The sequence below is a fragment of the Erithacus rubecula genome, assembly GCF_903797595.1.
Source record: "Erithacus rubecula genome assembly, chromosome: 2".
NCBI lineage: Eukaryota > Metazoa > Chordata > Aves > Passeriformes > Muscicapidae > Erithacus > Erithacus rubecula.
In genome coordinates this window covers 63345235-63372975 of record NC_136685.1, presented here as the reverse complement: position 1 = coordinate 63372975, position 27741 = coordinate 63345235, and the positions used below count along the sequence as shown (strand labels likewise).

Sequence of the window (27741 nt, the reverse complement as noted above, 5' to 3'; positions counted from 1 at the left end):
TGTGTCCATTGTAATTTTGAACCCAGTTCCCTTATGCAGCTTTGAAATACTCTTGGATAAATGAACATCATAAAGCCATTAAAATAATCAAGAGCTGAACTGGGGACAGAGCTGAGGGCCAGACTGTTATGCACCAAGTTCATGCTCAACAGCACACCAGACTGCCCCAGATGAGCACTGGATACACACAACTGGATAAATCCTGATGTCAGGAACCACAGGAGGGCAAAACTTTCTCATTTTGTTGTTTTTAAAGTCAACACCCATGTTACCCAAGCACAAACAGCACACTGGAGGGCAGGGCAAGCAGCATAACCACCTCTCAAAATGGAAAAGGAACTCAGAAGGAAAATCTCTTGGCACTGTTGGGGAGCTGCAGCCTGACAGGCACTTCCCCCTGCGATTGTGCCAAGGCTGGTGCAAAGGCATCACATCAAATGATAAGAAAAATGAGCAAAAGCAGCCTCAAAAATAGAGAGAAGAACTACATCCTCACAACTGCAAAATGGAGCTTGGGGTGGGAAATGAATCTTTAGGAAACTCAAAAGTTAACAGCACAGGTACTCAGCCAGCTTCTCAAGGAAAATGACATAATTCAAAACTTAACTCTGATTCACACACATTGAGGATCTCGGCACTTAGAGGCTTCAGTTTCTAAATTAGCATCACACAGATGCACATGAAAATCCTGGCACAGTTAATAATCTTGCTAAGTATTCTAGGCATTATTTTTAAGCAGAATAGAAAAAAAATCGATCCAACTCCCCCCACCAAAAAAAAACGTAAAAAACCCCAGCAAAACAGCTGAATAATTACCAAGATGCCTGCCAATTTAAAATATAGTTTAATTGTTTTGTGTAAGTATTCAAACAAAACATGTATAACACATCCAAGGAAAACAGACTCATTTTTGCTTCCTTCCCTAAATAAAAAGATGATTTGTCAGTGCATTTTCAAGTCTAAAAGACACATGAAAAATCTCCTATGTCATACATTTTAGAAAACATTGCTCAGATTCAGCTTCCATGAGAGACATTGCTCCCAGTGGTGCCATTTAAGCATTTTGCCTTGAAAATTTTGCAGTCTGTCTATGTTAGTGTTACATAACAAGAGTAGCTAAAGAATGAAGGGCCAACTCCTTATGTCTGTTGAGACACAAATCACAGGAGCTGTCAGGACTTTGTCAGAAGCTGTAAGGGACAACCCGCTGGCTCCACAGAACGGTCCTGCCTGCCTTTCTTGCAAGAGAGATAAAGGCAAGTTGTTGTCTTTCTTTTAGCTCCTTCTTTCTCCCTGTGTCATTGAGAACAGTGAAGGCCACAGCAAGCCCTCAGTGCACTCAGACCTCCGAGCACCAGCAGCTCAGGGAGTGACAGCATGAAGTTCCACCAAGCACCTGCTCGGGGCTGTACGTGTATCACCGACATTTGGCAGCATGGGCTGCTGGGCATCTGGAAACAACAGCTCATCACACCCTGGATTATGGCTGTAGGGCTGACAGGTCTGTTTAGCTGCACTGGGGGACACCTCACCATGGGCTGCTGGAGGGTAGCTGGGGAAACAGCTCTTTTTAAACAACTGACTTATTTTGAGGCATGCCACAGCACTGAAATCCCCTGTCTCTAGGTGATGCTTGCAAGGAAAATACACTCTTGGTGCATTGCAAAGACACCCTGTCTTAGTAAAACAGGGAGCTGAGCAGAGGCTCTCCTGCCCTGAGCCACTCCTCCAAGCACACCATCTTTCCAGGAGGGAGGTCTTACAGATCTGTTCCTGGTTCAGCCTCAGAGCAGCACAGGGAGGTAGGAGTCCCACACACCATACTGTGGAGTAGGTGGGGGAATGGATCTTATGCCACCTACACATTGCACGGTGTGCAATAAATAAAGTGGGTGGATTAAATGTCATAGATACATACCACTCCTAAACTCTTATCTGTCTGCACTGGTATCCATGCCAGCTGCTTCTCCACCTACCTAGAGGCCTTTTGGTTATGGAAACCCACAACTCACAACGATATTTTACTTCTGTAGAGATACATTGCTCACGCCCACCGTGAAACCAAGTAGAAAACAAATGATCTTACTTGGTACCAAAGAGTGACCTTCTCTCTCAGGGGACCAGTCCCATTCTCTGTGATTTACTGAGATCTGGAAGTTGAAATAGCAAAGGCAAATAATAGCTTACTTGTTTTGTTAGTAGGATAAAATTTACCTGTAGCACTGAAGTGGCAACCAGTAATTCCTGCTCTCTTCTACCATCTCTGCTTTGGAGCTTGCAGGGTTTTCCAAAATGTGAGTCCAGGTCCAGATATGGGGTCTGTGGTAGTACCACACACTTGGCTGTATGGACTTCTTTATCTTCTTTTTTGCTAATATCCCTGTTGGGAATCTTACACAGATAAAAATAGGCTACAGTGTCTGCTTGTCCTTCCCAATGATTTGCAGACAGATACTTGCCAAGTGTCTAGTGACTCACTGATTTGAGAAAAAAACTACCACAACAATGCAATCTGCAAACCCACACTTTTCCCACTCCCATCCATATAAGAAGCATTTTTAACAGTCACTCAGACCTTGTGTAGAACAGATATTAGCAACCTGCTTCCCTGTTTTTGTCTAAAGAGTGATGAATACAAGCCCAGGGCCCAAATTTCCACTGCCTTTTTCTTTTGGTAGCCATGCAAAGTGTACCTGACACCTGGAGACCCAAGTTATTGAGCAGAGTATGAGTTGGAGTAAGTGGAGGGGAGTAAGTGTTGTGTTTCTCTGAGGATGTTTTTGTAATTGAATACACTTGGTCAGCAGAACTTTTACTAAGACATAGATGGAATAAAAGAACAAAACAAAAATAAAAGGGGATAAGAAAAAAGAAAGAACTCTTTGAACAAAGATACTAAACTTTCGGCACTTACCACTGAATGCAATGTCACTGTCTGTACTCCTGCATTGCAGTAATTGTAGGTGGACTGATTCCTCACACATGGGCTCTTGCAAGGCCAGATCCAGTCAAAGAAGTCACAAGCCTATTCACAAGTGTAAATATAAAAATATCTAGATTTTCTATGTTTAGTGCCACTTGTTTCTGAAAATCCCAGCAGCACTCCAAAAAAGCACCTTACTGAAGCACAGAGCAGTTCAGGAGTCACCAAAAAGCCACAGTGTTTGTGAGTTGTAGAGCAGGAGCCAGGAGTCCCAGTACTTTGCTATATACAGAAGCAGTAAAGGTAGGATACAATATGCTAGGGTGGATCAACGCCTATCATTTACAGCTGTCAAGAAAACATATGGCAGTTTCTCTGATGGGAGAAGCAAACATCTCAAAGACAATTTTCAGAGAAGGGCTGGTGTTTTCCCATGTCCTTGGGAAGCAACATCTCCTGTCATTTTCCATTGAATTCTCTCTACAACTTATCTGCCTGAATGCATAGTTACAGCACTTCTGAATTTTATTAGGAAGTCAAAAAGCTGGGAGTTTTTATCTAAGCAAAAATCCTCCAACCCTCCACCATCTCACCTTTATGAAATAATTTAGTCAATACCTACCTCCATTTAAATATCCCACCATCTCTTATTTGTGATGCTGAAAAGGCCTGAAACGATGAATTATTACATATGACTATTTTCTACTCAAGAAACAAAAAAAATAAGTTTTTGGCATTCTATTTTTAAATAATAAATAGAAAATATTTATTTTACAGCATTTTCAATATCATTTTGACAAAAAGGCAGTTTTCATCAAGCATTTGACAGACCAAAAGAAAGAACTTCTACAGAAAGCTTTGTAGCTCATACAGCTGCATATACAAGGTGAATTCTTGCTCTTTAGATATATTTACGTATGTGTATGTTTCAGTTTTAACAATTACAAACTAAAAGCTAATCTACTGAATTTCAAGAAAACTCCTACTCATGATATACTTACATTGCAGTAATAAAATCAGTGCTTAATATGTTCAAAACAGACAGATATGAAAACAGTATAGTACCTTGCCTCATTGCTGTCTCCTCTTCTTTACAAATCTGTTATATTTCTTATCTCTCTCATATCTTCAAAGACTGGCTTCTTAGTGTCAGCTCTGTGCCACTGACAACTTTTGCTTTTGGAAACAGCACAGCAGATCTTATACTACAATTATTAGAATTCATTGCCAGTGCCGTGATCAGCAAAGAAGATGCAGTATTTTTCTAGCTGCTTTAAGCAGTAATCAGCATTTTAAATAAAAGAGGCAGAAACAACAAAAAAATCCCCCTAAAAGCCCCAAGCAACAAAAAATCAACCAACTAACCCTCAGGTGTCTTCAATTCATTACAGAGACATCAATATACTGACAAAAGTGTGTCTTTGGGCAAAGTCATTTTATGCTTTCCACATCAGGATGGCCACAAGTAATATTGAAAGAAGCAAACACTGTGAAATGAAGATGAGAAAAAAGACTTTCTCTGGTTTTGAGTATGAGCCAAACCTTCCAGTACCAATACTGCATAATTAGGGAAAATCTATGAGATTTGGATCTTCAGAAAAGAATTGATAATGAGCAGGGCTTCTTAAAATTCAAGTGAAAAGAAAGAAAAATAGTAGAATTATGATTAATTCAGAAAAACTCTGGTAGAATATTCAAAAGAAGCATGATTAAAATCAGGATTTGCAACTATATTAACAAGATCAGATTCGTTTAAAATATTTTTTTAAATAGAATGTGGAACTGTGGGACAGATCCTTATCCTCACCTGAATTCAGCAGCACAAGCAAAGATCATAGCAACTAAAATCTCGATCTGTGTATGTGTAATAAGCACATTTATAAATGGGGTAATCATCATTATAATTAAGTTCAGGCTACAGCAATTAGACCTGGACTTTTATTATGCCAGTCATTAGGGAGCTTTGAATTAGGCACATCTCTAGGAAACACATGAAAGATAGAGGAGGAGGAGGAATAAATGACAGAACTACAACCACCTGGAAGTGATCTTTAAGCTATATTGTATATTAAATACAAGAAGTGAAAGCATAAGGAAAGAACATGCAACTAAATATCATAAAGAATTTAAAAGAATTGCCAAAAGCAAAACCTGGGAATTTATGCACACATTAAGCACTGATGAAATTTCCTGTCCTGACATGATTCTATTTTAAATTATCTGAAGCAGTGAAATAGTTGAATCACCTTTCCTGTCTCTCACCTGCCAGATTCCTAAAACAGATATTTTTCTTTTTATTTATTTATTTATTTATTTTGTTAGCCACACTTGCTGCAAAACATGTAAAATAACAAGTTCTCAATGCACTGGTTATTAATATCATATGTCTACTTCATAAAATATTTGCAAAACAAAGCACTCTATTATAAGGGTAACAACTCTCAGCTTGTATATGAAAAAAGGATGTGTTAGCACAGCATACAAACCTTCAAAGATCTATTGAATATTTGTAACAACGCGATATAAAAACATGATTTAAACATAAAAATATTCATAATATATAAGACAATCTTCCAGTGATAGTTATTGGACATTACTCTTCACACATACCATACCCACGCATACAGATACACAAACTCACTCTCTTGTCTGGAGGCTCCGTAACCCCCAGGGTGGAATTGCCTTTCTTCCAGACTAACAGTTGTTGTTCTAAGTAAACAGCTATTTCTCAATGCATTTGATTCCAAAGTAACACAAAGGAATGATTCAATGGCATGGCAAAATATGTTGTTTTATGAAAAGGTAGTCAATAAATATTGTTCTGCTACAGGAAATGTTGTGTAACAGTTTAGCCACACAGTTTGCAACCTTATACAAAAGGGCAGTTTTTCTAAGTCCTTATCATATTACAAGTACTATGGCAAGGCTTTCTTCAGAAACTTCTTGAGTCATAACTTGATCATATTTCTTGCTCTGTTCACAATCAGCATTAAAAGAAGCCCAAATCCCCCAAAAAGCAGCCTAGTTTGAAGAACAAATCCTTCAGATAGGAGTTAGTAAGAGCCATGTGATTTCACATTACCTCATCTCCTCTCCCCAAGAAAAGTTTCACAGTTATGCCACCTGTAGAAACCAGGAAAAAAATATTTATGCATATATGTCTCATATATAAGTAGTTTTGTTCCCCTGGACCACACTCCGCCCTTCTAGCTCCTGGGTGTTACTCCCACAGCAGACAGACAGCAGTCATGAGGTGTGCTAATGACTTCTCCAGGTCACACTTCCCAGAGTCCTTTTCAAGCATTGCCAAGAGAGGGTGTGACTAAGTGTGATTATATTTTTTTCCTGTGTGTTGGTGTTTTGTTTTGTTTTGTTTTTTGCTATAGAAGTTGTTCCTTTAGTTTGTGCTTTGTTATAGTTTCCTAACATTTTCCCAAAGTACAAAATTTTTATTTTTAACAGATAGAGAATCTTGAGCCCTCAGAATTTTTTATTTTCTTTTTGTTTCATTTTAGTTATTTAAGTGCAGGATGAAATTTTTGCCCTGTCATTTGTCACTTTGTTCTCTGCACTCTCTCCCACAGCCCTGGGATTCTTGTCTCCGCAAGTCCTCCCAGGGGGCAGCTGCCAAAGTCCTTCGTGTCTTGTCTCTTGCAGCATCTACAGAGTGGACGAGCTTTGCTTATAATCCCTCAGGATGACAGAGGCATAGGTCACATCTGGGGGTGTGCAGAGCACAGACTCTGACACAGGGGAGCTGGGCGCAGAGCTGCCCGAAGCCACCGAATCCCGGAAAGGGGACGGGGGCGTCAGTGCCGGAGAGTCTTCTAGAGTCAGTTTGCTGGTTGCTGGCTCCTCGTCCTCCTCCTCCTCTGTGCTCTTTTCATACACATACCCCTGAATGAGCTTCACCTTCTCACTCTCTGCCTCCTCAGCCGGGGGAGACAGGGGCTCCTCGCTGAAGGCAGCCACCTGGAAAGGCTGCAGAGATGGCTGCTGCGGTGGCGGGGGTGGGCAGGGGGGCCGCACGCCATTCCCTGAGCCAGGAGTGGGGAGGACAGCGTTGAAGTCGGAGATGCCGGTGGCAAACTTGTTGACCACTCCTTGCAGCTGGTCCATGAGAGACTGTGGCTGCAGGGGCAGGGTCTTGGGGGACTGCTCGGGCAAGAAGAGCTGGGTTTCCTCCGCTGTGGCCTGCAGTGGGGGCGTCGTTGCCACCCGCCTGTGCACCACCATGGAAGGACTGCTGGACTGGTTGAGGTGAATGGGCTCTCTATCTTCTTCCTCCACCACATTGCACTGAGTCTTACTGCTGATGTCGGTAAAAGTCAGGCTTTGGCCGTGGTAGTCTTTAGTGAGGGGTTTGATCACCGCTGTCTGATTGCACCCTGTCTCCTGGTTCTTCACATGCACTGAGAGTCTGTGCCACGTATGTTCCCCCTTTGGATCTTGTCTTCCACCTGGTTCAGACCATGACACAGACTTTCCATTAGAACTATGAATAAAATAAAGATGGTTTATTTGCATTTACATTACGAAGACACAGGCAATATAACAAACAAGCCTACAAAAATACTGATTACTTTGCCTCATTTGTAAGCCTCCCCCCTCCAGTTTTTCATGTCCTCTCAGAAATACTATATGAGAAAACAACACAATGATTTTCATCCAAAAGTGGTGTTGGTTATCCATCCTACAGCCAACCTGGATAGGCTAGCCAGCGGGAAGGGCTCTGGGAGAGCCATCTGTGGTTTGAGGACTTGAGCTGTCATTTGGTGTCTAGGTTTGCTCACCATTTTGCAGAGGGGAAGAAAATACACAGGAAAAAAGTTGCAGAAAAAGCTTTAATTAAGCCTGATTTGAAGCTTATAGGAAACATTTTCAAGCTGCTGTAAGAAAAACAGCCCACAGTCATAGCCTGCGGCAAACTGGGTAGAGAGATAAATTGTTGCTAACCCCTCCTTTCCCTTTTATTCCCTCTCCCCCCTAGAATCATATTAGCTAACAGAGAAGTGAAAGACTCCCAGGGCCTCTCTCAGGTAGGAGGTAAATGCACTTCTTCCTGGGTGACTGTTATTTACAAACCAGGCTAAGATTCTGGGACCGAAAACAGTTGTTTTATGTGGGAGGAAGAACAAGCAGCAGCATGACCATGGTGAGTCAAACCCTCCTCACACGGGCTAGGTCCCATAAAAAGACTGGGCAGTTTGGCTGAGTGGGGATCTGAGGGTCAGGTCTGACACAGGAACTGTAGGTTTTTGCATTTCCCTGTACCCCTGAAGACAGCAGCATTGAAAGCTGAGTGAGCAGCTGGTGGGACAGGGAGCTCAGCAGTGCTTTAGAGGACCAAGCAACTGTTTAATTGAAGGTCAGGCAGAAGAGATGGTTCACAAATTATTAAATACATCATCTGGGTGGAAACCAGAGACAGAAATTCTGACCTGATCTGTTCAAAGCAGCCATATCTCCGGGTTTCATGCCTTGGACCTGAAGCAAATAAAGGATTGCATTTCAGGCCCTGAGACTGTCGTGCAGATAGGAGACAAAGTGAGTGGGAGGCTGGCACAGCAGCCTCACCTCCTGCTACTGCACACACCAGAGGAGATCACTTCCCCTACAGCATTGCAGTATTGTTCTTTGCTTTCCTTGCTCAGTCTCATGGTTCTCTTTTTTATGGAGTAAATAAATGCCACTTGAATTTTATATAAAAAAAACCATATTGACTGACTTTGTCATAGCTGAAAGAGACTGGTACAACACATAGTGTTGTAAGTCTGTCAAAACAGAGAAGAAATATATATGACAATGTGCCATTTTTCTGTCGAGCAGTAAGTACTCCTGGAGAAAAAAATAAAGGATTTTAAGTGGGTCCAAGTGGGGAAGCTCATCTCCAACTCCAGACTCCAAGTGCTGGACCTGTGACTCACCACCTCTGTGGGAACTGGGGCACATGAAAGGGCCAATCTAAAAAACTCATAACTCCCCAAAACATGTTTTGGAAGGATGGAGCTGTTTTGATTTAGAGCTTTAACCCAAGAGATAAGATAGCTGTGCTTCCAGCTGAAGAAGGAAATCTCTATATTACAGTGATCAATGAAAAGATAAGAATGAAGATTTAGAAGCATTCTTGTTTTGATCAAATGAGTTATGGTATGACTTTTTTTTCTTGAAGTGCTATAAAGATAAGCAAATGAGTGTAAGTCTTGGGTGTGAAAGATTTTTAAAGTAATGTTTAACATGCCAAGAACTGCAAACTCTTCACACAGAAACACATTTGGTCTAGTCTAACTTCAAAACAAGTCTCTTCTTGCAGAGAGGAAAATAAATCAAGTTCTCTTGTATTTTGCTGATACTGTCACTAAGCAAAGGGCTTTTCTAAAAAAATATTATGATTATCTGCTGCCTTTTATGCTAAGTCCACTTATTTCTTCATACCTAGTTCTGGTACATTGCCTCACTTTTGAATCCCTCCTCACACCATCTGTTTTTTCTCTATCTCATTTTATTTCCAAGATTTTGTATTTTACATCAAAGGCAAGCACAGCTATTTTAAGGAAGTCACTACCTCTCTCAAGTCTTGCTCCTATTTAGCTCATTTCCTCTCTCTCAAATTCTGCTCTTACTTCTTTCTTCTGTAGCACTCTCTATAGTCTCAAGCATAACCATGCTTAAACTGTGCTGGGACTGCAATGTCCAATTGTGAGCAAATAATTTCATCAGGATTTGTTTGGTAGCAATTTGCTCCTTGGGGAGAGCTGGTGCTGCTGACACATCTTGCCTCTGCTTGCCAGACCTCCCTGCTCATGGCTCCAATGGCCTCATGACAAAGAGCTTTAGGGCTGCAGTGGCTCTGTCCATTTGACAAGATCCAAGGATTGTTCACCTCAGATTGTTGTTCCAGCTCTTTCCCTCTACTTGCTCTTCTTGCCATGTCCAAGCACTTCTGGCCTTTTAATGAGTCACATTTTGAGATGGAGTCCCAAGACTGTAATAGAAATATTGGGGGTCTGTCTTCCTGGATGGCTGCCAGGGGGTCACATCGAGTTTGACCCATTCAGGCAGAATTCATCAATAATATGCAAGAAAAGGACTTGTTATGCTGTTATTCAAGAGCAGACATTTTGAATATCACTGACATTTAGATAAAAAGCAAAGATGGGTCTGCAAAACCTCAGACCTGAACTGAGTCTCAGTAAGAGAAGGAGTTGTCTCATTTGCACAAAGCAACGTTGGCAAGCCTGACATTTGCTAAGCGATTGTCATCTCCTTTTTTGTAGGAAGCATCCACTGGAGAAGGTCAAGATCAAAATAATCTGCCTAGAATAATGGGAGAAGGGATGGTTTTCCTCACAAAGGCAGGAGAGGGTACCAAGCCAGATCACAGTTGGGGTATTAAAAAACCTGATATTTAATTGCACAGCAACAAGATGGCACTGAGTGGTGATTTCTTGATTTTATGAATAGGAGGATTATCCAGTTCATACCCACAATGAATTTATTAATCTTTGCTCTGTCCTTTCTCCTTTCAATATGTCATAGGATGTAGACTTCACACTCTGCATAGAAGTGAACTTCTTGGAGTCTCAAGAGATCTTATGGTTTGTACTTGTATATACCCAGTATAAGACTCCAAGTACTATTTGTCCAAATCCTCCCATCTAGTTTACATGTTCAGGCAGATTCCTGGATATCCTATCAGCACATAGGGTGTATTTGCTTCTGCTTATAGGCAAGAACATACTTTGAATTTAGATGCTTTTTTCTCAATTTTCACCACAGCTTTATCTATGTGTTTTGTATTTTGGGGGAAATAGAAGTAAATATATTTTTTGTGTGAGTTTTTATTATTTTCATGAGCAGAGCTATTGCTATTTTTGGTAATTCGAAATTTTGCTTCTTATACATGCATTGATCTTTGTTACATACTCTCTGCATGACTCTGGGGCACTTTCAGCTTGCTTTCTTTATTATAGACACTAAACAAGAGGGAAAACATCAGATCCTAATAGTTACCTGCTGAAATTCTTTAAAAGAACTGATGCACCCAAGTCTGAGACTATGGTTCAAAATACCCAGTTCAAAATGGTTCAAATGCCTGCCCAACAGTAGGGCATGCCTTTAACTTGTTAGACAGCTCACTGTTCATTGTTAAGTATTTCCAGATGCCCAAAATCTGGCCCCTCATTGTGACCAGGAGTTCTCCAGATCCAAGTCCAGTTTCAGGCCAAGAACAGAGTCCCGCTCTTGGCAGTTCCTGGAGGATTTGACCTTGCTGGCTTCCTTGGAGCAGTGTCAAATCTGAGTGCTCTACAGCAGTTGGTTCCTTTCCATACTGCAGGATTCTGAAGATGCCTTACTTTAGAGGTTGGATAGAAAATGTTTCTTTACATCTCAGAGGCTGACTGCTTCTGAGGCGAAAAATTATTGTCCCATTGGTCTAAGGTAAGTTAGTCTGTGCAACTCTCTGATCCGTTTACCAGCAAACTTATAACTTGAGATCCAGAAAACAGAGAATTAAAACACCTTTGAGTCTGGCGTGCCTGAAAGTTTCTACTTTTTTTTTTTTTTTGCCTTGAACATTTTATGCATAGCAATCCCTAACTGACAGCACATGAAATAGTTAAGCAGAGTGGTATGTGTTCTGATGAGGTTAACTCCAGGAACCCACAGGTTGGGAAATGGCTTCAGACACAGTCAGGCAAAATGCTTGAGAAAGGGTCCTTTCTGTTAAAACAGGAAGGTACATTCTTTGATCTGTTAAGTGTTCATCCCCTGTTTTGTCCTTTCCAGATGCCAGTAGTGGTCTGCTATCCTCTCCAAGTGGCCATGAGCTGAGGAAGAATCTTAAGCTTGCTGACATAAGTGAAACTGTCTTTTGAGCCAGCTTGGTGATGTTAGACAAGAGCCAGCACAGATTTAATATATAAGGCTGTTTGTTTTGTTTTTAAAGCAAAAATGGCAATTAACCAGAGAAGAAGTTATAAGAGAAATAATAAATGTTACCTGTCTCATTGCCAGCCAGATGCTTTGGCCCAGCCTACCTCCTTGTAGTCACTGTAGTAACTGAAATGCCACAGCCAGTAGGAAGCACTGGGATTACCTGGCAGTCCCTTCTGTGATGATAAAATTTTAAGAATGAACATAAAATGCAAATTGAGAAGCCTAGCAACTTTGTCAGGAAAAATTAAGTCCTGAACTGTCATACCAGCAACCAAGTGCTGCTCCTCCTTTCAGAGAGCCCAGTTGCAGCCACTGACAGCTGGCTCCAGAGCACAGCACATGCAGAGCTGTCCCTGAACAGTGACACAGAGGTGACCAGCCTTTGGAGGCACTGGGATGCAAAGCAAAAACAAATGCTCTGTTCAAAAGCTGTGCATTGGACAAAACCTTTCTCACCCCCACACAGCACTTGCTGATGGATGCCATCCCAGGAAGCCAGTAGAGGTATTTCTGCCCTACCCACAGGGAGGCAGTCAGTAAACTACAAACTCTCTCCAACCCTGCAGTCACATAAGTGGCAGTGAGCTGCCTAAACCCTGTCCCACTGCTTCCTCACTGTTCCCATGGCCTAAGCTAACAAGCCTAAAATTTAAGTCTAATGCCTGCACTGCAGCACACTGCAGGTGCTTTGTTGGTATCCCCAAGGTCTCTTCCATTATTGTTTCCATTTCCACTGGGGCATGAAATTTGATTAAGGGAGTGAGCAGGTTTTAATCCAGGGTAGTGATATCTCCCTGCTCTGAGCAGCCGCTCCTCTCAGAGCTGCCACAGCCAGCCCTGGTGCTCATTAGCAAAGCAAGCCATGCTAGTCTGCATGTTGCTGCAAGCCTGACTTCTAGAATACTGGTTCTAGGGACTCATCTCTTAAACCTGGGCTGGTAAAACTTCTCTTCATTCTCTCATGAGTGAAGGAGCCATAATCAATCACAGACCCTGTTTGATGTATGGTCATGATTTTTGCCTCATATAATCACCTAAATGCATAAAAGAATCACAAACCAATTTCAGCCTTAGCTCCTTTAGACTATAATCTCTATCTTTGTGAAAAGAGGAACTTAAAACTGTTCTCACAGCATGGCTCCAATGCTTTTGTTTACTGCTGTATAATTAGAGCAACGTTTAACATCACACTTATGTTTCTGGAAATTTAAGTTACTTAACTAACTTTTCCTTGTTGCTCCTCCCTTCCCCCACCCCCCCCCCTCTTTTTTTTTTTATGGACAAAATTACCTTGGGCATGGGATCAAGAGCTTAGAGCACTGCTTTAAATGTCTAATGAAAGCTGCTACAGAAAATCTAGGAAAACATAATGCTGTCACACTGTCTTACCAGGGCAGAACCTGATGATCTGATAATCTTTAGAGGTGTTGTGAGTGAGCTCAAGTCCAGAGCTGCTTTTTCCAACTCTCTGTCTAGCCACTGGTTTATGTAAAATAAATGTAACATATTCATTTCCTTCACAAGTTACTCTAATGCAGAAGTTAAGTGACTTCATCTGAGTTACACATACACATCATCCCTGTGATGAGATCCTGTTTTCCATCCACAGGGTCTCCAGGCTGGGATCAGAGGTTAGGAGTCCCCCTCACCTCTCTGCTCTGGTCACCCAGATGGGGAAAGCTGGAACCAAGACTGGAGTCACTCACTTTACATTTGTGCTACCATAGGAGTGGGTTGCTGTTAGGGTCATACCTGGTCCTAGGGGTAGGGAATTACTTTCAAATCCAAAAGCTCAGATGTAGCCAAATATCCCAAAATAAGTAGATTTATTCACTTTGAGACTTAACTATAATTTTTATGTCCATAGGTGCTTTTGTGTAGCTGTGAATTTAGGGGAGTGAGGGTGGTGCGAGAAATGCTTTGCTTCAGTGTAGTTGAAGTCCTAAAACTTCAGTGTGCATCATAGATCTAACCTACCTAGCTCAACAGAGGTGTGAGAATATTACACTGATAATGTGTATGAAGGTCTGACTACTAATTATAATTACTAATAGAAATTTGTAGTCTCATCTGAAATACAGGAGCTGTCACATTTCAGTCATCCAATATTAATGAAAAACTTTGCTCCACATGTGTGTTCATTAGGTATTTTGAAAAAAATTATCCAAGAACTACTGAGGTATTGCTTTGAGAAAACAATCCAATAGATAATACAAAAATCAAGATAATAAACAATTTGTCAGAAACAGCAAGAAAATTCATCCAGTGATCCAGAAATTAAGATGAGAAACCTGCAAATCAAAGCGAAATTAAAAAGTGCTCTTAGTAATGAATAGCTTTTGAATCTATTTATTTTATTCTTATTAATAAGTAAACCCCACCAAATATTCAGAATGAATTCATCCTACTGAGTATTTTTGATAATTTTTTAAGGATAATAAAGTTAATACATAGTAAAACATTGTGTACATCATCATAAGTCCTCTGTTATCAACAGAGAAGCACATTTGTGTTATCTGAAGGCATGTTCCATGCTGCAAATTCAAATAAATGTATATGACAGTGCAGCCAATGTCAATGCCTGAGCTGAAGCATTTATTCTTACAGACAGAGAAGGAAGCACAGCTGATAGAACCTGAAAACTGAAAATTACAATGTTTTCGAGCAAAAGAACCTAGAAAGCTTAGGAACGTACAAGGAAAATGCTAGAACTAAATTCATTTACAAAAAGTGTAGGTGGGTGCAAATAAGGCAAAATAGTCTGTAGGACTGGGAGACTGTGAAGATCAACGACCTTCAAAAAACAGTACATCAAAAGAAATGCCATGGAGCTGCTGTTGAATAAGAAACACTAATTAATGAACTTTGAATAGAATAAACCCACAAAAATTGCTCATGAATTCTGTATTCCCCACTCAAAAGCACCACACCATGGTGCAGAGATCAGGAGGTCTTTCCTGTGAATGCAATTTAATAGTAATTAAGACAGTTGGAGGTTTTTCCTTGCTTTCTGTAATCCTCTGTGGTTCTGATGGAAAATTATTTGGGCCACCATGGTTTTTACCAAAAAAGTATTGACAAACTGAAAGCTGTATAGTGAACAGCAATTAAAAAAACACTGGGGACATGGGAGAGAGTGCACGAGATAAAACTAAAATATCTGAATGTATTCTGGTTTTTTTTTAAGCATCTCAAAGGCATTAGCACCGAAGCTGAAAGACATTTCACATGGCATAGAGATGCCCAGCTGAGACCCCTAAATGAAGCTACAAAAAGACCAAATTATATTGCACACCCAGGATATTTCCTAGTCAATAGCTGTATCAGAGAAGAAGTAATTCCTAATGAACAGAAAAGCCTGTTGCCTTGGATATTTCCTGCCAAAGAGTGTGCAACCCTTGCAGAGGTAGAGGTCAATGAAGCCCTTCTTCCACAATAACTTATCAGATTCTCTGGTATAATTGAGAATAAAATAAATTCCCAACAGTTTAAACAGGGCTTAAAGAGCCACCAGACTTGCCTTAACATGACAGCATTTTGAGCACTTAACCCTGTGGCAAACTTAGCCAAGTTGCCACAGGAAGCTTAGTCATGAGGCCTCTTGTTTGTAATATACAGCTCTCCCTAATATGCTGCAGTAGATAGAGCAGCCTGTAAAGCCTGTGGGTTTTTTGGGTGTATCCAAAAGTTTCCATGGTAACAAATGTGCAGCTTCAGAAGAAAAGAGCCCTGAAACTCTGAGCTGATGCTTCTGGGTTTTTTAATATGATAATAAAATTTTATGATTCTATATGTTGATGATTCTGCATTTCTAACCATCTCCAGCACTGTACAGAGAATGCAGATGAACATTAGTGAAAAAAATGATGCTAAGTATTATATGCATCAAAACACAAGACAGTTCCAAGAGTCTGCATCTACTTGCTTGTGGGTGGGAGCTGAGGGAAACAATAGCACGTGTGGTGATTTCTAGTGAGTTGGGGTGTTGAAGCAGGGCCTCTTAAGGAAAATCTGGACTTACAAACTGCTGGAGTTTTTGTGAATGAGGCTTGAGACCAGGTGGTGGTGATGGATAGCTGGTGATATGATGGACAATTGCTGCTAAACTGGGCTGTGTAGCCACAGGGAACTCAGGTTGCTGATGGAGGATTTGTCCTTCCCTGTGCCACAGTGCAAAACTGCCAGGCCACTGAACACATCAGCTCTGGCTAGAGGGAGAGGGAAACCTGAGGGGAAGGGATGGGCAGAGAAGCCAAAATAGTAAACTTCATGATCAGCAAATCTGAAAATCTCTTCTGCTTCTTGCAGCCATTCTTATCCGGGCAGCTACCACGGGCATTTGCAAACCTATTGACAGCCTGGAGTCTCACCAGAGGTGTTTCTCAGGAGCTCATGCGGATAACGTATTTTTTTCCGAACTGAAAATGCAAACTGGTCATGCAAAAAGCAGGAGGTTGAGCTATGCCTGTGCTCAGGAGTTTCACAGCTTGTGCCCATGCTTTTTTGAATAGAATCTGTCATTGCATTTGGTTTTGCCTCCTAATAGCATGCCTATGTGTTGGACTCCCATTTGAATTTCCAGACAGACAATTGGTGATCTGTACCCTGAGAATCTGCAGCACTTGTTCTAGCTCAGAAAAGAAGGGCATATTGTTCTGACTAGAAGATAGTAACAATTAGTTGTACTGCTCCTTACACTGCCGGTGTACAGTTTGCCTTTCAGGGTGCCAAATCTGGTTGCTGCACAAGCCCCATAAAGCCATTATGACTGCTCCAAATGTATAAAACATTTTGTGGATTTCTTCTGATCTGCAAATCAGAGGGGTAGGTTGGATTGAATTAACATCATTGCTACATGCCCACAAATTGCATAGACTGTCAGAGACAAACACAAAGCTAGAATGCTTTGCACTGCTCAGAGCACTGCAACAGCATCTCTGGTTGCAGCGAGCGGCACTGCCCAAAATGCTGTGTCAGTGGATCACAGCATCTTTCCACCAAGTCACTGCACAATCTTCCCTGGGGCAGGGAGCAGGACTGTTTCACATCTGCTGCTTATCAGATGGAAATGAGCACAAATCTGGAAGAAATGAGGTGAAGCCTTTCTGTTTTTGCAACAGCTTGCTTGTTTTCTCCCACGTGTTTGTATTTGCTCAGAGAGGGCAGCCTTCGCACTTCTTGTTTCTGAAGAGCTGAACTTCGCTATTGTTTGCTGAATGCAGAACTATGCAGAATCTGAATATCTTTCAGAAATTACAACAGAAAAAAGATTCACTGGTATTATATTGAGATGCTGTTTGCTCCTATGCCAAATCCTGCTGGTTTTATTTACATGTGCCTTCTTGTGATTTCCCTGTTTTCTTCAAATCCCACCAAACAAGTGTTTTCTGTGTTCCCTCAGCTGGGTCTGAATCTGCAGTTCACTAACAAGCACAGGTTAGCAAGAGCTGTGCACAGCAAAGGTGACTTGCCATGTCTAGGCACACAGGATAATGTCATCTCTATGCAAAACTACAAAAAGGAGAAAAACTTTGGCTAAATGGGAAAAGAAGATAAAATTAGTACAAAAAAGAGGACATATTTGCAAAGCTGTAGGCATTTAGAAATAAAAAAGTAAAAGCTGCAAAAAAATTATTCAGTGTCCTCTTCATCACACCTGGACAATTTTTAAAGTATTGTGTGAAACAAGGGGACATAAGTAAATTTCCCATCTTTAATGGCATGCACCACATTTGTCCCATCATTAGACATGATAAACCAATGAGAAAAAGAAAGCAAGGGGTAAAACCACTCTTTGTCATGCAGCTTCTCTTACACATTCACTGCAGGGATTTTTCAAAGCTGCACATGTGCCGACGGACACTGGCTGGTGGGCGAGAATTCTGGCTGCCTCTTCCTGAAGATTGAAAAGAAAAAGACACCCAGTGAGTGGCTATACACATGTGCACACATGGTGGCTATACCACTCAAGAGGTGCCTGTCCCTGACCTATGCCTGTGGGCTTTCCCATCTTTTATCCTCTTGTCACCTCAACTTCCACATAGATTTCTCCTTGGCTCCAGCACAATACTGTTTAAAATATATTTTCACAATGTTCATTCTGCTTCCTGTGCTCAGCTTTGATGCACTTTGCATACCAGATGGCAAGGACTGCTGTGCATCTAGCTGTCAGAGGAATTCATTCCTGGTATTCTCAACATAGGTTGAAATGATAAAAAAGGATCATCTGCCCTTCACATCTTATTTACAAAAACATCACCAAAAGTTTTTGCTGGTGGAGTTTTTAATATATACTCAGCTGTTGCTTTTTTCTTTGTCTCTTTTCCCATAATCTGTTTTTCTAAATGTTTCTTTTTCTTTTGGAGCTCTGGCTGAATAGTCACCAGCTTTCATTATATGTGATTTCACTGGTGTGCTTCTTTTTTTAAAGGAAGCATTGGGTTTATTGAGGTAGACATAAAATGAATAGCCTCCTAAGCACTCTATCTGCAATGATAATTCAATACAGAATTGCAGATTGCAGTTTGTGCTATTAATATGGGATGATTTCCACTTCATTTTTCTTTCCTTCCTTGCCCTGTCAAGCAGATGCAAATTCTCGTTAGTCTTCCCCAGTATCAATAAAAATAATATACACAAATGTGCATGCTTTGACAAAAATATCAGATATATTTGCACATGGAATGCATCACTGAATTTCTGAAAAAAACCAAACCAAAACATAAAACAAACAAACAAAAAAACCAAAACAAAACAAAACCCATCATTTTAGTGCAAATAAAATGCAAATTGAAATTCAGCATTTCTCCCCATTAAACAGTTATAGTGCATGTTTGCCAGACTTCCGTGTACCTCAAAATGATAGATTCAGGGATGGTGTGTGCATGTACTGCACACTCAGCACATGAGCCCAACAAGCCATTCCTCTCACCACATACTGGAGCACAGGAGCATGGCATGATGTACACGGAACACATGCATAACCATTTGGGAGTGGTAGATGCCTTGAGATGACTTCTGAACTATTATGGATAAAATACAAATGGAACATTTTGCTGAGCAATTTTGCCACTTGATTAGTTTGAAGCCTCTAGAAAAATTAAATTCTTTACCAAGGCGTAATGAGATTGCTGAGATTTGAAAATTTAAAAGTGATCATGACTAGGAACTTAGCTACCATGGTCTCTCCTCCACCCTTTTAAAGTTACAGGTTTTATTAGGCTTCTGATTAGATAGAATATTCAGCATTTCTACAGTCTTCCAGTTTTCCTAATCAGTTGAGAGAATAAGAGCTTTCTACTTCCCATGCTTTTTGTTCAGTCACAGGAGCTAATTTTACAAAACAGATAGCAACATGCAGTTGATTATCTGAGAGAAAAACCCAAAACTAAATGTATTTCACATGCATGCAGTGCTGTACACTCAACAGAGGGCACACAGCCACAGACAGCCCTGCTTAGGACTATGGAAAAGGTGGAAGACTTATTTCAGAGCACTGCTTGGAACTTGGATCTTTCTGAGTCAACAGGCTTTGGCAGCATCATTCCTCAGCTGCTGCCCATTCCTGTCACTTACTGCTTACTTTGCTGCACCCCCTTTGTATTTCTTCTTACTCATACATATCTCTGTAGTGAGTTGAGGGCATTTTGTTCTCCAAGCTTTGGGCATTTGTAAGTCTTGTTATGAAGTCCTCCTAAGTGAAAGGAAGAAAGAAGCCTGCTTCCTCAAGCAGTTCAAAAAGTCTCAAAACATGTTCAAAATACAGCAAACTCCTCTCTTACTGTAGCTGCAGTTGTGCACCTCAGGCAAAATTAGACACAGATGTTACATCCAATAGACTATGCAACCCCCAAATGCCAGGTTTGCATTCTGAAGGGGGTAGCTATTGTTAAAATGCTGCCGAGCTCCATCAAAGCAATGGTCTGCCTTTTGATCAAGGTCAAGGGTGATCCCCACATGGTGATGCCCAGCATATAAACAACAGAAATCACCTACATCTCAGGGTTCACGCTTCAGTAGAATTTGAATTTACAGTGAAATTGAGATTTATAGTATGAGAAATGTAGTGCATGTGTTGATTGTATTTCAGTGAATTATCAAATTAATGTCAACTGTATAAATACTAATAAACAATTTTGATGCATTGAATATGAAATATCCTTGTAGGCTTTCTTTTATCTTCCTAGTAGTGTATGCTAATACTGCAGAACTGTGATTCAGAATTAATGCCCAGATCTCTATACCTCTCTTTTTTTTGCTTTTATTTTTAATGATGACAATGTATCTCTTCTTTTTCCTAGTCTTGCAGGCAGTAATAGCACTTCACATACATTTTTCTGGTTATAAAACATTAGATACTCTGCCCATCTTTACAATATGAGGATTAATGAGTCATTTTGGGGGCAGTCTTCTCAAGGGTAATTCCTGCTGAGTAGTTATTTGTATCCTGAGCCCAGAGGCAGAATGGATCTCCTGTGCATTTGAACAAGGAGCTGGCATGCCATCATGAAAGTGTCTGAGCTCTTTATAAGGAACCCCTGGGTGCAATAACAAGGAGTCTGGCAGAGGAAACAGGGTGGCAGTGCAGAGGGTTCCTGAAAGAGGTGGCTTAATTGCTTTACTTTATGTTCTTTGAAGCAGAAAAATGCTTCTGGCTAGTCATTCAGAACAGAGTAGGTAACAAGCCTGTTGAAATTTGCAGTGTGGAATATAAAGGATCCGAGTGAAGAGTCACTCTTACCACCATCTTTCCTCTTAAGTGTAAATGAATCATCCCACGAGGCAAACAGCTGTGTCAGGATTATAGGAAGTGTAAATTGCTATCTGCAATGTTTCACATCTGAACAGCTGTGAATCTAGAAACATTCACCTTCTGATCTGGAATTATTCTCTCTGCTCAACCAGACTTCCCAAACACACACAAACTGAATGAATCTGTCTGGTGCTCAAGAAAACTGAGATGCAGTACAGTGTACTACTTATCATTTCAAGTCATGGTCAGAGATCCTCCTCACTAGATGTACTCCAAGCTGTAAAAAAACCTTTCACATTCCCCATGTGAAAAAAAGTACAGAATAGCATATCACCAGAATTTGTACAGTCTCATTGGAAACAACTGACCATCAATAGCATTAGGAAGAAAGTAAAGTAGGGATGATATTCAAGGGAAGTTAGGTGACGGCCCTGAATTAACTCATTTTAAGAACTTACCTATCTTTATCTAGCTTTAGTAAAGGAAAGGAGAAGCCTTGCACCATGCGCCCTTGACACACTGCCTCACATTCAAGAGCAATTCTTGCTCCAGCACTAAGACAGGCTGCCCTCTGGACTCCCAAGGGATATCTCAGCAACACCACAAACTTTCTGGCCTGCATTTCATCTCCTCAGTGCTCTAGCAGTCTGCAAGGTGACTAGAAAGGTAAGCAAATCTCACGTGCAGAACAAGACCACTAAAGTATTCAAATAAACTCCCATCCCAAATCCTCATCCCAAAGCCTCTCCAGTTCTAGCATCTTCCTGGGAAGAAGTATGTTCCTCTTCAGATGTTTGTGTCCTTGAAAGGTCAGGTTTTATGTACAGTTGTCATAGCTGGATCAAAAGATAACTACATAAAAAAAGCAAAGCCATGTCTTTTTCCTGTAGGATGAAGAGCTGAATTGTCAATGTCTTTCATATGAGCTAGGACCTGTAGAAGATTTATAAGCCAATAGATGAAGTTGGGAAGATGGACAGATTCTTGGTACAATTTAATTTTTAAAACACAAGTCCCAGATTCCAGTCTAAGTGATGTACAGAATTAATTGCCCTGGATTTTAAATTAATTATGCTAATCAATGGCACAGCAACAAGTTGTGGAGAGAAATAAAGAGCCATGGTGCAAAGAGCAGTACAAGTAAAAAGGAGTCTATAGGGTTATTCACCCTCACCCAGCAGAGTGAGGCATATGGATAATTATCACCCACAGAAGACTCAGAAGCAGGGGGGATTTCATGGCACTCCCTTTCTGTTGAGGTGTGAGCATCTGCTGAAGAGGACAGAAGGGTCAATTTCACCAAGGAGAACATAATCCCAGAAGGATGCCCAGAAAGGCCTGGCACTGAGCTGGATAGTGAAGATGGAGCAAAGGCTGTGTGCACTTCAGGTCACCTCAGGGCAGCAGGAGCCAGCTGTGTGCTGGGGAAGCGTTCTGGCCCTCCCCAGTTGCTCCCTTCTGCTGCTCCACCTCCCCTCTGTGTCAGCACATCCTTTGGTGCAATTATTCAATCATCTGGCAGGGAACAACAGGGACAGCTAATCTGGGTCACAACTATGCCAGAAAAAGAAAGGAGAAAAAAATAACCCTCTTATTTCCTGATTTGAGTTTACATGGCTGTCCAGATTTTTGTCTCTGCATAGGCAATGGATGGCATGGGATAAAGGAAGGCTTTGAGTGTCAGTTCTGGCTTAGGGCAGCTTAAATCATTTGATGATCTACAGGCTATGATAGCCCAATATAGCCACAGGAAAATCTCTTGGCTGACTGGGATGAGATTTTCAAGATAACTGATATAACATTAAGGATTAAGAAACGTACATAGCCTTATGTTTCAGAGGATGTGGGAAAGTAAAGGAGGAAGGACTCACTGACTGGGGAGGACAGAGATGCCTGGGGCCACACTGTGTTCCAGCAGATGCTGTAGTGCCTGGGCACACGAGCTCCGACTGCACACAGGGGCAGCCCTGCACTCCAGCCGGTGAGGCCAGGAATGGATCTGCCAGCTGGGCACAGAGCCCGCGGCTCAGCGGGGCTAATGGCACCCACACTAGTGCCTCAGTGCTCCCCAGGCACCTCCTGCCCTTGTCTGCCCTCAGGCATCGCTCCCTTCAGTCCTTGCCACTCTGCTCAGGTAGATAATCCCTCTGTACAGGTTTCCACAGATGATGGAATTTGCTTTCTTTGCTTTGGTTGGTTGCTTCCAGGGTGTGCTGCCTATCTGGTAAATTAACTTGTCTTGGGGTCTCTGAGATGAAAAAAAAACCCGAGTAATGTGAAATAAGTACCAGTTTCCAGACAGTGCTTTATCTGGGAATGCAAGGCTTGCAAACCAGCCAAAACAGGCAGAATGGTACCAACTGAAGATTTGGTTTGTGCCAGGAAAATAAATGGCCAGAAGATAACATTAAAAAAAAAAATCCTTTAAAGTAGAGGGGAAGACTAACAAGAACTAGGTAAGAAGCCATTGGCTTTAATACAAGGATAAGGAAAAATTAATAATGTTGGGTAAAGAGAAGGAGGATCTACTAACTAGAAAGTGGCTTGTAGATGGTTATTTAAACTGAACCTGTGATTCTCTGGGGCTGATCAGTCTGAAATTGCAAACACCAGCAAACAATCTACCAGCAAACAATCTGTGAGGAGTTGCTATAATCAGATCAAGGGGCACTTGTTTTGATAGAGTTTATTATCAGCTTTGACATCTCTCACTGTGATGCTGCAGCACAGCTGCACTAAACTAACAATTTGCTGCTGAAAGGGACAGCTCTCACCCCTGTTCCCCACACCATGGGCATCAGGGACAGTTTCTCTGGTGCTGACATAAGTGCTTATCTGACCTTGAAATCTGTCTCAAGGAATCCAGCAGACAGTAATTCATTTTATTTTCTGTTTTCCTCTTTGTAAGGTTAATTTTATAGTGGAGAAGAAAGTCACATCCTGTACACCACAAAAGAAGAACCACAAAGAGCAGAGAAAGGGAAATAGCTTAAGAAGAGATAAACTGAAGGAGTAAGTTAGAAATGGTAAATTATCTATAATGAACTAACAAAAAACTTGTCAAGTCGGCTTAAAAGTGACAAATTGTGTGATTACTTGCAGCCTGCACAATTGTTTGCTGTTTACACCAATAATGACTTTTAACCTATGCTTGTCAGGTGTGGGAGGCTGAATTCCAGAGCACATATATTCTCTGGAAAATTAGTTGACTTGTTATTTCAAAATTAAATAGTCTCTAACAACTTTAATGTGGAGGCAGATTGATACACTTGATTATATTGATACACTTTCAACCCATGCTTAAAGTGGTTTCTTAGAGTCCTTTGGCACAGCAGAGAACTTGGCTTCTCATGATGGCCATGTTCATTAGTGGCTCTTTGACTGTGTATGTCTTCTGTGTGGTAGAGTCTATTCTACTATTCTACAGATACACCTTGGCATGAAAAAAAGACCAAACCCCACAAAACAAACAAAACAAAAGAAACAAACAAACAAACAAAAACCCCCAACAAAACAAAACAGAAAAAAAACCATGTAAGAAAGTAGGTTGCTCCATTACACACATCTGAATGACAGACATTTAGCGAAGACTAGATCCAGATTTTGGACTGAGTAGTGCACCAGAAGTTAGCCTTTGCTTTTCCATATCCATCTTATGAACATCTGAATCTGCAGATTTAATTTTTAAGAGGGTGTAGAACCATGCCCACCCATATTCCCTTAACAGTGACAGACCATCTTCTCTCTCTGGGGATAGGATTTATTTGTGAATTGTGGAGTCTGGCTAAAAATTAGATGCTTTGTCAGCATGTGATCATAACATCTGCAGTTTGTCTTGTGGTATTTTGTTTTGTGAGGCATCCCTGAATAAAGGGGAGAGCTCATTGCAAGAAGGGATAAACTTGGTGGACAAACCAGAATGCAAAATGCCTTTCATGTCAGCGAAAGAGAAGACATGAAAGTGTTATTCCATTTTTGGGCTCTCATGTGCTTCTTGTGTCCCTAAGCAAGGAAAAGGATTAAATAAATAAGCAGTAGTTCTGCATTTCACATTAGTAACTTGGCACTGAATTGGCAGATGTCTTAATTTGAGGGAAAAAACAAACTCTGGCATTAACTGTACATAGATGTGTATAATACTTGTGCTGTTTTTTAGTCTTGTTCTTATATAAAGAATATTAGAGATCCACATGATATCCTTCAGTACCCAAGTTTTTTCACCCCTAAATTAGCTCAAAGATGTATGAAGTCACAAGGTGGCTCAGAGACCCCTGCAGAACAACTGCTTCAAGAAGAACACCCTGCACATTTATTCTAGCAAGTATTTGAACATGAATTATCATCTATTTGTAAAATGTCACAGCTCTCTTTGTTTCTGCTGAGGTGAGGTGAGCAACAGTGGCATAGGCTGAAACATCCCAAACTTTGAGAATAAAAAGGATGTAAATTGCATTCTTGAGTTAAAAAATCTTAGTGGCCTCTAGAAGACTTGTATTTTCCTTCATTATTCCATTTCCATTTTATATTTCAGAGCATCACTCACACACAACATGGGTTTGGGGATTTTTCTTCCTAAGAGCGGACTTATGAGAGTTGGAATCTGATTTCTATACATAATATAGAGGGTTTTAGGTGCTTAACTGGATGTAACCTTCAACACCTATTTATGCATCTGACACTTTTTAAAGGTGAAATTTTCTTCCTTATTTTTTTTTCACAGAGACGGTTGTAACCAAAACAATGTGAGAGCATGGTGCTAAGCAGATAAACAACATTTGCTTATCCCTACATGGGAACACAATTGTTTTTATCACTCAATATTGAGCTGGTGCACTTTTGCAGCATCCTAACTGGATATGAATAATGTATACAAATACCAAAATACAAGGAAATGTAATAAGTGATTCAGTCAAGCAAGAAATTAAATTACAAGCAGTGGCCTTATTCCTGTGGTTTATGCCAAGAAAGATACTAGCTTTCCCCAGGATTTCTGTAGTGCTGCCTTTGCTTCCTCTCAGTCAGGAAGCAGAGATTATGGTACATAACTATAAAGCTCGATGTGACTGTGTATCTTTTTGTCGTTGTGCTTAAGTATTGAGATTCATTAAACAAAGCTGCCTGCTGCTACAGAAGTGCCCCCAAGTAGGAAAACATTTTGTGTTTCAGTGTCTTGAGAGCTGCAAAACAAAAGAAGGAATGGTAAACTGAAGTTCTCCAGCAGTCCTTTGGCAAGACCCAGGCTGGACTCAGAGATCGTGCCTTAGACATATGCCCTGTCAAAATATCCTGGGAGAACAAAATCGTGACCACCCCTGAAAAGACAGTGGCAAAACTGCCATAAACTGGGAACTTCTGAGAAAGGGACGAAATTGCATAGAACCTCACACAACAGCCCTCTCATCTAACGCGACCATGCACATAAAATGTGGCTCTGACTGGTGATAAAGAAGCAGAAATCTGGATGGGAGTGCAGGTATTTAATGTTTCCTGGAAACTTATTCAGTATAACCTGGGTTTTGTCTGAGGGATGTTTACCCCCACTGCTCTGACTGGGAGGCCACTGAAGAACCTCATAGCTTTTCCAAGTTATATCTCCAAAATGTAGTCTCAGGCACTCTCTGTTTGGCTGTGGATGCAAAACATGAGATTAAACTGCCAGACCCTTTGCTTTTAGCTTGATCACAAACATCCCAATCATAGTATGTAATTTTTCCAACTTCTTCTCCTCATCTTGCCTTAGTAATGGCGTGTGATCAGCTATGCATAAGCTGGCACTCCCTTTAGCTGGTATCATTGGAAGGAAAATTTATGGCTCTTTATGCAGCTATGCCCCTTATTTTTCATTAGAAGGATTAAAAAAAAAAAACCCCACTATCACCAGACTGGATTTTTTACACATATACACACAGATAGACAATTTGGTATATAATTTGATATATGCGTATGCCATGCCTGATTTTTAAATAAATATGGGCTTTAGTAGTTATTTAAATGAGAAAGTATGTAAGTGTGGAAGTGATATCTGAGAGTGTTTTATCCCTTATTCTCTATTTTAATTTTGGTCTGTGGACCAGAACTACAATATATGTGCATCATAATCAAATGCAAATTCAAGGCTATGGAAGACAATATTAGATATAATTACATAGATCTAATTTAACAGACAACCCTGCAGCAGGGCTAGGAAAGATTGCCATTGGAATGTTAAGTTTCACACTCCCCCATTATTTTGTGCTTCTTCCCAGTTCTTTAACATTGGTTCTAAGAGTCTCTTTGGAACCATGTAACTGTCTTCTGGGAGTTTTAAATATTCACTCAAATCAATAAAATGACAAGGACAGAACAGGTTGACTGAGTTTGTTGTATTTTCTTAGATGAAATTCACATCACATCCACAAGAGAACTGGGTAAGAGCTGTTACATGTCATAGCGTTATGTGTCTGCAAAATCATTAATGGTTTAAGACCAGTAAACAGCCCAGCAAAGCCAGCAAACATACTGACTGCTGAGAGAGAGATGTCTGGCATTAACAACTTCAGCTATCCTTTGTGAGCATGCAAGAGGCTTTCCTGAAAAGGCACCACAGCCTCAGGAGAGCGTGAAGGGCTGCACTGAATACAGAAGCTGGGTAAATGTCGGGGTGGGGGGCTGCAACAGGAAAATGAATCAAGCCAGGCTAAAGTGCCACCTGCCTTCCCTCTGACACCTGTGTCACCAAGAGCCATTCTTGAGCTGCCACATCTGCAATAACCTGTGAAGGAAGCAGATTCCTCCATGGTGTGATGCAAGAGTGAACCAAATGTCCAGTGGTCTTGGAATCCCATGCCCTGGTGGGCAGCTGGGAGCCTCAAAGCCATGGACCAGCACTGCACCTTGTGCCCCATGGTGCCACTGCCACTGCCCCAAAAACAGGCTGTGGGTGCCAGCATTTCATTGGAGATTAATGGAGAAGTCAGATATACAGAAAAAAATTGTTAAAAAAACCAACCTCATCTGTCCTGTACAATTTTGCCAATTTTTTTTTGTTTCATCTCTGTATAATTTCCCACTGGCAGAAGTGCATATCCTTTCTGCTGTTCCAAAATTCTCTTTCATAATATGCCATTTCCCTCTGGGATAAGCTTCA

The 27741-nt window shown here is 41.0% G+C and overlaps 1 protein-coding gene across 4 annotated transcripts in view; it reads right to left on the bottom strand.

Annotated features, from left to right (window-relative positions):
- Window positions 1–6302: 6302 nt before the first annotated feature.
- The window catches only part of GRM1 (glutamate metabotropic receptor 1), a 176779-nt gene continuing 155340 nt past the window's right edge, over window positions 6303–27741 (bottom strand). Inside the window, exons 9-10 of one of the 4 annotated variants that reach the window (XM_079298907.1) lie at window positions 17679–17759; window positions 6303–7418 (exon numbers count right to left, since the gene is read on the bottom strand). In XM_079298907.1, the coding sequence (XP_079155033.1) occupies window positions 17699–17759 (61 nt within the window). In that variant the 3' untranslated portion in view covers window positions 6303–7418; window positions 17679–17698. The remainder of the gene's footprint in view (window positions 7419–17678; window positions 17760–27741) is intronic. The other 3 variants (XM_079298906.1, XM_079298904.1, XM_079298905.1) reach the window with 3 other exon arrangements.